Source organism: Peromyscus leucopus, chromosome 10 (assembly GCF_004664715.2).
Source record: "Peromyscus leucopus breed LL Stock chromosome 10, UCI_PerLeu_2.1, whole genome shotgun sequence".
NCBI classification, from domain to species: Eukaryota; Metazoa; Chordata; class Mammalia; order Rodentia; family Cricetidae; genus Peromyscus; species Peromyscus leucopus.
This window is the reverse complement of record NC_051071.1, coordinates 5,382,771-5,392,959: the sequence shown is the minus strand read 5'-3', so window position 1 is coordinate 5,392,959 and position 10,189 is coordinate 5,382,771. Positions and strand designations below refer to the sequence as shown.

The window sequence follows — 10,189 nt, the reverse complement described above, 5'->3', positions numbered from 1 at the left end:
GGCAGGCTAGCAGTCTACCACTTCACTTTGCCCCAGCCCTTCTCAGAGCTTGTTATTGTGTTGTATGCACTCTGCTTGTGATAGGAGATAATTAGGTGAGGAGATGAAGTGAAGACCTATAGGAAACATACTGTGCAGCTAGTAGATAAGGAGTGTTGGAGCACCAGCACTCTGAGAACAGACACTGCCAGTCTGGTAACCCCAAGAGCTAAGTGACTAATAGGGATTATATACAGCATGGATGCAATGATGACATTTCTGCTACTCAAAATGGCATGTAATTTAAAACTTAATAACTGCTTAATTTTGGAATTTTCCATTTAATAATTTTGGATCACGGGCTAGCTCAGTCAGTAGAGCATGAGACTCTTAATCTCAGGGTTATGGGTTCATGCCCCACATTGGGCGCCAAATGTAGTCGGAAGGTTTCTCAGGTCCTGTCCAGCCCCCCGGTCAGGACAAATCTCTCCCATCCATGTCCTACAGCTGCTTGGCCCCAAGAATATATAGAGGCTTATATTATTTACAAACTCTATGGCCTATGGGTCAGGCTTGTTGCTAGCTAGCTCTTATATCTTAAATTAACCCACTTCTATTGATCTATGCATTGCCACGTGGCTTCATGGCTTCCCGGTACTTTTATATCTTGCTTCTCCTGGCATCTGGCTTCCAACTTCTCCCCAGACTCTGTCTTTTTCCTTCCTGTCTCAGATTTCCCAACTGCTTCTAAGCTGCCTTGCCATAAGCCAAATCAGCTGATTTATTAACCAATGAGAACAACAGTGTACAGAAAGACATCCCCCAGCACACCAGCTCTAGGAAATCCCAGCTTCCTCAGTTGGCCTCCACAGTACACAAGTGGTGCAGACATATTCAGGTAAAACACATAAAAATAAATCTCAAAAAAAAAAAAAATTAATGCTTTATTTTTCCTTACAGACCCAAGGCAGCTAGCTGAGTCTTGCCAAAGCCTGTTTTAACTATCAACAAGATAGCCAAGGTCTATAAATTCTGGTTCTGTTCCTTAATTTTATGTACATAGCAACCTAAAACTGCCTTTCTGTCATTTGAACAAATCCTGAATATTATAAGATGTATTTGGGCTGCTGAGTTTTAAAATGTAGCTTTAATAATTTAATAGTAACATTTTCTACTTCTATTTGTACATTAAGTTTAATAAGCCAAGTGTGATTGTTCCTGCCTGTAGTCCCAACATTTTGGAAGCAGAGGCAAGAGTGTCAAGTTTCCCCTTGGATACACAGCCAGTTTGAAGACAACCTGGCCTACATGAGACCCTATCCCAACAAAACAAAAATGTTTACTAGAAAGTTTTATTGTTTATTGAAGGAAAAAAAAAAACTGGTTTAAACACAAATGTCAGACATTGGAAAATGTTTTTAATTAGCTCACTGGGCACGATCCTAATTTCCCCAAAATAGCCACTATCAATATATTCCAAGTGCTGTAAAAACTGATTAAGTTCATTAATCCCAAAAGAACTCCCAACTGTTGAAGGCTTTTTTAAATATATATTATGTATACAGTGTCCTGCCTGCAGGTATGCCTTCACACCAGAAGAGGGCCCAGATGGCATAGATGGCTGTGAGCCACCATGTGGTTGCTGGGAATGGAACTCAAAACCTCTGGAAGAGCAGTCAGTGCTCTTAACCCCTGAGCCAAGTCTCCAGCCCAAAAGCCTTCTTATAATGACTTGTCATAGAAGATAGAAACTGAGTAGAATCTCTCAACTAACTAAAACTACCTCAGTTCATCTTTTTAAAAAAATCTTTAAGATGGGCTGGGGCTGGAAAGATAGCTCAGTGGTTGGAACTCCTTGTTCTTGCTGAGGACCCAGGTTCAGTTCCCAGCATCCACATGGTGGCTCTCAACTATTTGCCACTCTAGTTCCAGGGGATCCAATATCCTCTTCTGACTTCCACAGGCATAGGCAGGCACTCATATTGATACACATAGAAACATGTAGGCAAAATGCTCATACACATAAAAATCTTTAAGATGAATGTTAGTCTCCAAATCAAAGACGCAAGTAATAAAAACAGCTGCCAGAAATGAGTTTATTATAAGCATTAGCCCAGTTGTTTGACACAGCATCTGATTATGTAGTCCTTGGATGGCCTAGAAAACAAGAAATCAGCTTGTTTTGTCTATAGTATTTGACTATGCCCAGTCAGTTTTTAATCAAAGTTCAGAATTATAGGATCATGTCCTGTAGCCTTCACAAATACAAGAAAGTCTTCAGGACTCAATCCCATGGTTGCAGCATTAGTCATTGGATGAAAGTATACTTTTTCATGTCCACCTTCCAGAAAAGCTGAATCCAAAACAAACTTAACGTCTCCATCATCACAAAAGAGTGCCAAAGGTGTGGCACAGCCTTGACCAACTTTTAGTTTTGCTAGCATGTCTGTTTCATCCGCAAACGGAAGATTTCCACTCCGAACTCCTAACTGCTTGCCAAGATCATTTAGATTAATTTGTCTGTCATGAAGAACTGTCACCAGCCAGTAGTTTTTCTTTTTTTTGTCTTTAAGAAATAAGTTCTTACTATGTGCTCCTTTCAAATGTTGAATATGAGGCATCATTTCTTCAACTGTAAACACCTGCAAAATATCACATGAGTAAAGTAGCACACACACATGTACAACCACAGTTGTGAAGCAGCACACACACGTGTACAACCACAGTTGTAAAGTAGCACACACACACACACACACACACGTGTACAACCACAGTTGTGAAGCAGCACACACGTGTACAACCACAGTTGTGAAGCACACACACGTGTACAACCACAGTTGCACACATTTTGCATGGTGGCTGAAAGACTTAAGGGGCTCCCCTGCTCTGACCCATCTCAGTTCATTAAAAGTGGTTTTTTATTGCTTGTGGTTGGGCTTTTTGGTGCTGGGGTTGGAACCCAGAGCACTATCCATGCTAGGCAAGTTGGATACCTCTGAACTAAGTCAGTCTCCCCTGTAATAATGGTACTCTGGGCTGAGGTTAGGATCAAGAGTTCAGGTAAGCCTGTATTACACAGCAAAACCCTGTCAGAAAAACAAAATAAAAAAGCCTGAAGTCATCACAGTTGCTAAACTCGGGACCTCGGTTTTTCTTATCCCAGAACACTAACAAAGCCATCAGATACCTGAGAAGTTTACTGTTTTTGAACTTTGGCAGTAAAAGTTTACAATTGTCCTTAGTATTTACCTCCAGAATACCTCACTCCACTCTACAAGGACACTACCGGGGAACTTCAGACCCCAGATCAGCACATAAAGAACATTAAATAATAAAAAATAAAATGAAATTGGCAATGTAGACAGGAATGTAAGTAACTATCTGGGAGGAAGGTCAGAGAAAACAATTTTGTTGTAACGTTTGTAAATATGGGGAATATTAACAATGTATTTTTGTCATTATGAAATGTGTTCCTCAAGCCTTACCAACGCTCATGGTGCAGTTTCCATGAGCTGTACCATGCAGATCTCCAGTACCATAATTCATGTTAAAATTACTAAGGTACCTACTTTTCTCTGTGACACGAATGGGCGTGCAGGGCCAAAAGAGGGCTTAGGGCTCCCCGGAGCTGTAGTTTTAAACAGGCAGTTAGGAGCTCGGTGTGAGTACTGGAAACTAAATCCGTGTCATCCACAAGAGGAGTACGTGCTCTTAACTGCGAAAACAAAATTCTCCAGACCCAGGAGTATATACTTTTCTGTAATTATTTGGGAGATGATTGTTGCCTTGCTGTAGTGGTATCAGAATAGTCCAAAGCAGTAAAAAAGAAAGAGAGAGAGAGAGAGAGAGGGAGAGAGAGAGAGAGAGAGAGAGGGAGGAGAGGGAGGGAGGGAGGAGGGAGAGGAGGGAGGGAGAGGGAGGGAGGGAGAGAGAGAGAGACACACACACACACACAGAGAGAAACCAAGCCAAACCACCTTACCGACCTGCTCTGTCTCCGGTACCTAACAGAACAGGCACTTACATAGGGCTGCCACTCAGTGGGCTTGCTGCTTAGTACCTCATCTGCACAAGGCAGCAGCCACCAGGCTCTTGACGTCGCACCCATCATCCCAAGACACGTTTCCTCACTATAAGCGCAGTTTGAAGTCGAAAGACCTGCAACTTCCTGTTGGACCCAAGAAACGCTCGCCCTACGGCCCCGGCGCCTCACCTCGGGGTGCTCCACGACCTCCGTGCGGATGGCGAGGGCGCCGAGCCGCTGCTCTAACGCCGCCCGCAGCTCGGGCAGCGCCATCCTCCCTCCACGCCGGCAGGCAGACGGAGGCGCCGCCCCGGAAGTGCTGCAGCTTCCGGGCCTGGCGGTGCCGCCTCCGCCCGCCCGGCTCTGTAGCCGGGGCTCGCACGTCCGAGGAAAGTGCGGCCAGCCGCAGCCCAGACCTCCAGGGGCCGCGGCTCTGTGGCCTCATAGCTTTCCAACTATAATTTGTAACGTTCGACTTCGTGTTTTTCTCTTTAAATTTTGTATGTTTGGTCGTTTTACCTGCATGCATGCCTGTGCGCCTCGTGTGTGCAGTGCCTGAGGAGACTGAAAGAGGGTGTTTCCTACAACTGGAGTTATGGACGGTGAGCTCTGTGGGTGCTACGAATGGAACTCGGGACCTCTGCAAGAACAGCCAGGGCTCCAGCCCGTTTTGATACTAGAAAACTTGAGTAGTGCAACGATTCACCTTTTGCCGTGGTCATTATAACACCTTTTATTGGGGCATCTGCAGCCATGCTGGGACCACTCACTAAAGGTTTCAAATTCCACGTTAGTATTCCACTTAAAATTTTAGATTAAGGCTCATATCCAACATGAAACATTGATATACTCAGAGATGTTTAATCTTAATATGAATGAATGTAATTTATTCGGTGGCGAACAGTTAAGATCTGAAATATAGACCCTCTTAAGACGTAGGTAAATGCACCACAACTTACTCAGTCTTGGAGGAAAACTACAAAAGAGGAAATCAGAGTTGTGTTTACAGTTTCATTCAGAACTCAGGATTGCAAAATTTTAAAACTTTTAGCTTAAACCTGTTACGCCCATGCCGCGAGGACCCCCAAAAGACCACCACGGAGACCAAAATCCATATGTCAAAGCAAAGAGCCTTTATTTCAAGCTCTGAGCCTGGTCTCTCAATCTGTCGGATTCAGGGGTGAAAGCAGAGAGCACCCCTCACCCCCACCCAGCCTGGAAGGGGTAGAGTTTTCTTCATAGCAGAAGCTGGGGTGAGGGAATTTCCAGGGTTCAGGACCCTGCTTAGCTGACATTTGTCTAGGGTCTAAGTGAATGCTGGGAATGTTTGGAATGTCAGTTATTTCCCCTTAGATGCTGGCCCTCCCTGGGTCAGCTTACAGTACGCCTGTCACGGAAGCTGTGTCTGACACCCTAGACCTGTCATGGCAGCTGTGTGGTCAAGCTGTTCCCCCCCCGCCCCCAAAATAAAACTATTTTGTATTATTTTTATGTGTATTTTGCCTGTATGTCTGCACCACCTTTGGAGGCTGGAAGAGGGTGTAGGATCCTCTGAAACTAGAATTAAAGATAGTCATGAACACCATGTGGCTGCAGGCTCCCCGGGTCCTCGGGAGAGGAGCCAGTGCTCTTAACCATAGGGCCATCCCTCCAGCCCTTTAACCTGTCTCTGAGGACAGCAGCATTTCAGTGTTCTTTCTACTCTCCTTTTTTCAATGGTTTGCGTCACGGTGCACAGACTGGTATCAAACACCTTGAACACCAGCACAATAGTGACCCAGGCAGCCATCGCAGTTCCTGCTCGTATTCTTTTATTGTTTTGTGTATTGGTGTTCATTGGACAGCTGAAGCCCTCATACATAGACAATTTTTTCCCACTGATAAGCATTTTCCTGTTGCTAGCCTAATTCTTATTTTAGTAAATATTCATGTAGCAGGATGATAATTATTTGCTTATTGGGTGCAGGGAATGGAGTCCATGGCCTCATGCACATTAGGGAAGCACTCTACCACTGAGTGACCCAACACTGAATCGCAGTTTTTAGCCACTCCCATATTGATGAAGATGTTTATTGTTAGTCAATTCTGGTATTCTAAATTGTTTACCAAAATAACGATTCTAAATTTATTAAGCAATGTGTAAATTAACCTACTGCCCACTTTCATGTGTGTGTGTCGGGGGACACCTTGTGGCAATCAGTTCTCTCCTTTAACTGTGCAGGTTCCAGAATCAAATTCAGGTCATAAGGTTTGGCAGCAGGTGCCTTGACTGAGCCATCTTGCTGACCCAAACGTTAATGGCATTTTTGACACAATTTTTAGGAGATAACTTTTGATCAAAGGGACATTTTGTTGTTTAATATGTATTGTATTTTTCTGGTGTGTGTGTGTGTGTGTGTGTGTGTGTGAGAGAGAGAGAGAGAGAGAGAGAGAGAGAGAGAGAGAGAGAGAGAGAGAGAGAGAGAGAACAGACAAGGGGACAGCCTAACATTTTGGTTTGGTCTGAGGAGCTTATTTTTTCTTTTAAAACAGTATCTCACTATAGCCCAGCCTGGCGTGGAACTTAAGAGATCTGTCTACTGCTGTTCCCAAGTGCTGGGACTAAAGATGTGTGTTAACCATGCCTGGCACCTTAATGTTTTGGAGAGTTCTTTGTTTTTCTGATTACCAAATACCTAGACATTTTTCTCATAGTTATTATTTTCCCTAGTTTTGAACTAATTTTGTTCATATTCTTGGTTCATTTAGAGCAGTGGTTCTCAAGACCTTCCTAATGCTACAACCCTTTAATTCAGTTCTTATGTCCTGATGACCCCCAACCATAAAATTATTTCATTGCTACTTCATAACTGTAAATTTACTAGTTATGAATCATAATGTAAATAAATATTTTTGGAAACTGATGTTTGCCAAAGGGGTTGCAACCCAGAGGCTGAGAGCCTCTAATTTAGATAAAATCAATCTCATCTGAAACTGCGAGAGAGATGGCAGCCGGCTTCACTTACTTTGACCCCTCCTTTCCTTCCTCACACTTTTTTCTCTCTTGTTTTTAGATTTTTTTTTCTCTACAGAGGTGGCATTCTTTTTTGCTTTTCTGGTCTAAGTTTAGAAATTTAACCTCCAACAATAAAACATCCATTTTATTTTCTGAGCATGATGGTACACACCTATGACCCCAGAACTTAGGAGGCAGAGGCAGACATACCTCTGTGAGTTCAAGGCCAGCCTAGTCTACACAGACTCCAGGCCAGCCAAGACAACAAGGTGAGACCTTGTCTCAAGAGTTAAAAAAAAAAAACTTAAAAATGTTTAATTGAGGCCGGGCGTTGGTGGCGCACGCCTTTAATCCCAGCACTCAGGAGGCAGAGCCAGGCGGATCGCTGTGAGTTCGAGGCCAGCCTGGACTACCAAGTGAGCTCCAGGAAAGGCGCAAAGCTACACAGAGAAACCCTGTCTCGAAAAACAAAAAAAAAAAAAAAAAAAAAAAAAATGTTTAATTGAGGGTTGGAGCAGTGGCCCAGTTGTTAAAAGAGTACACACTGCTTTTACAGAGGATCTGAGTTCCCAATACTCATATGGCGGCAAAGTGATATTCTCAGTATTGATGGTCGTGAAATCAAAATATTGATCAACTCTGAAAAACACTGAAGATGCTCCAACTCCTGCAGTATCAAATATTCAGACCAATTTAATTCCATACATCTGTCTTATTGTACATAAATTTTCATTCTTCATTAATAAATGACAAAATATGTGCATATCAAAAAACTGGTTTAAAATTTATGATTTATCATTAGTAAATGTTGATTTGTATACCTATTTCATGTGTTTGGGGTCATGTAGCAATCTCTTGGGTAAAAACAAATGGAAAATGCTTAAACCCTGGTCTTCCTGGACATCCATCGGCTGTAAGCTCAGAGTGCCTCTTGACCATAGCTATCCATCAGTTTAGTTTCTGAAATCTATTATAATCTTCTTCACCCTGCCCAAATTACTACTTTTTATAATTTATTTAAATTTATTTTATGTGCATTGGTGTGAAGGTGTCAGACTCCCTGGAACTAGAGATATAGACAGGTGTGAGCTGCCATGTGGGTGCTGGGAATTGAACCCAGGTCCTCTAGAAGAGCAGCCAGTGCTCTTAACTGCTGAACCATCTCTCTAGCCCCCCAAATTACTAATTTTATCCTCTTGTCTATAATAATGACTTCTTAATTTTAATCTACCTGTAATTGAATGACAAGTATCCTGTATGAAGAGTTTTGCCACCAAAGGTTTACATTGTGAAACAGAACTAATTTAATCTGTGTATGGTGAAATAACTTTAACATCACCACGTTCATCACACATCAGTGTAAGCACTTTGCTAAGTACAAAGAAATGCTGTACTTGTTATGGTCCTTTATCCTCAAGTGAAATACAATATGAACTTTAGAATGAAATAGTTACACTGAAAAGGACCTAGAGTGAAATTGAGGAAAAGTGAAAGCTAACAAATTGTTTTAAGAGTTGAGTCTGTGACATTTCCACAGGGTTACATTAAGGGAGACCTGCTGTTTATAACTGTAGGTATTTGGCAGTATGGATGATTTGTGGAGAAGAACAATGATGAGGTCCAAGAACCCAAGGACCCTATTGTCCGTTTTTGGTGAGAGAAAAACTACAGCTGCAGCCTGCCTGCCAAAGGAAATCAAAAGACCCCAAAGTGGATAGGGAGGACTTCATCGTTAGGTGAAAGATGTCAGATTCTCAGCTAAATAAAATAAAGGCAGCTCTAAGATAGGTAAGTTGAAAGCAGCCCTAAAAAGCAATCGTAACCCACACAGCAGGTCAGACAGTATTTGTTTTTAGTGTTTGCTGCTGTCTTTTGGTATATATGCTGCATGCACATGAAATGTATGATTTCTGCTCTCAAAGACCTTAAAATCTGGCACAAGCTCGCTCGCTCGATCTCTCTCTCTCTCTCTCTCTCTCTCTCTCTCTCTCTCTCTCTCTCACACACACACACACACACACACACACACACACACACACACACACACAGACTGAAATATTTAATGACTATGGATGACTGAGAAGGCATTAGGTGAAGCTGATGTCATGAGTTTGCCAGAAGTTGGGGGAGGAGTGTTGGGAAAGGTAATGTGTACTGTGCATTATGATCAGATGTCACAGTGGAAAGGCTAGTGAGTGGAGACAGGGCTAAAGCTAGACACAAAAGATCCTATATCCGTGTAGGAATGGCTAGCAGGAATGTCTAACAGCAAAAGGATCTGTTTAATAAGCTGTCAGTCATATTAATATTTAAGGATATGGCAAATGTTAGGAAGAGTGTGAGCAGTGTGATTTTAATTCAAACAAAATCTGTGTAGCAGACTAAGCTAGGAAAAACAAGCTAGGTGGCTGGAGAGGTGGCTCAGGAGTTAGCACCACTGGCTGCTCTTCCAGAGGAGTGGAGTTGGTTCCTAGCACCTGTGGCTAGGTGGCTCACAACTACCTGTAGGTCCAGCTCCAGGGGAACCAATGCCCTCTTGTGGCCTCACCAGGCACACACACGCACATGTGTGTGCACATAAACACACATAAATTAAGATACTTTTTAAAAGATAGTTGGTTGTTTCAAATTGTTGTGAGCATAAGCAGGTAGCTAACGTCTCTTAGATGAAAAACAAATATCCAAAACCACTAAGGAGTAATATCATCCCTCCTGGCCCCATCCCAGGAAAACTGTTTTCTAAAGATTATGAAGATTCATCTCAGAAGATGAATTGGCTCCTAAAGTAAGGTTGGAGAGTTCAGCTGGATCTGAGTACATTTATGTCTTCCCACAATGTCAGAATTTATTGCACAACATTAAATTTACAAGATAAGTGGTTTTGTTGGCAGAATTTGTGAAGCAGTCCTGTTTCCTTGACAAACAGGTTCTTTTTAACTGTGTGTACTTGTGGTGGGGAGAGGGTGGTGTGGGTGTGGCATGTGTGTGCCACATAGCATATGTGATGATTAGAAGACAACTTGCTGGAGTCTTGTTCTGTCCTTCCCATTGCATGGGTTCCAATGATCAAACTCGGATTATCAGGCATGGCAACAGATGTCATCTCACTGGCCCATGGTCTTTTCTTCCAATCTTTCTTTTTTAAAATGAAACTCATTTAAATGAGTCAGCAACTCAACCCAAGTTTTATT

General features: G+C 42.6%; 1 protein-coding gene across 1 annotated transcript; it reads right to left on the bottom strand.

The window, feature by feature from the left end:
• Positions 1–2,048: 2,048 nt before the first annotated feature.
• On the bottom strand, positions 2,049–4,319 carry LOC114708318 (prolyl-tRNA synthetase associated domain-containing protein 1). Its single transcript, XM_028891548.2, has 2 exons — positions 4,193–4,319; positions 2,049–2,621 (listed from the first exon to the last, which is right to left on the bottom strand). The coding sequence occupies exons 1-2, from the start codon at positions 4,274–4,276 to the stop codon at positions 2,196–2,198; spliced, it is 510 nt and encodes a 169-aa protein (XP_028747381.1). The 5' UTR covers positions 4,277–4,319; the 3' UTR covers positions 2,049–2,195.
• Positions 4,320–10,189: the final 5,870 nt, after the last annotated feature.

Bases quoted from the DNA above. Each gene is read 5' to 3' on its own strand.
- LOC114708318 (XM_028891548.2), bottom strand. From the start codon at position 4,276: ATGGCGCTGCCCGAGCTGCGGGCGGCGTTAGAGCAGCGGCTCGGCGCC. The intron at 2,622-4,192 runs GTGAGGCGCCGG...GATATTTTGCAG, and splicing joins AGGTCGTGGAGCACCCCGAG to GTGTTTACAGTTGAAGAAAT.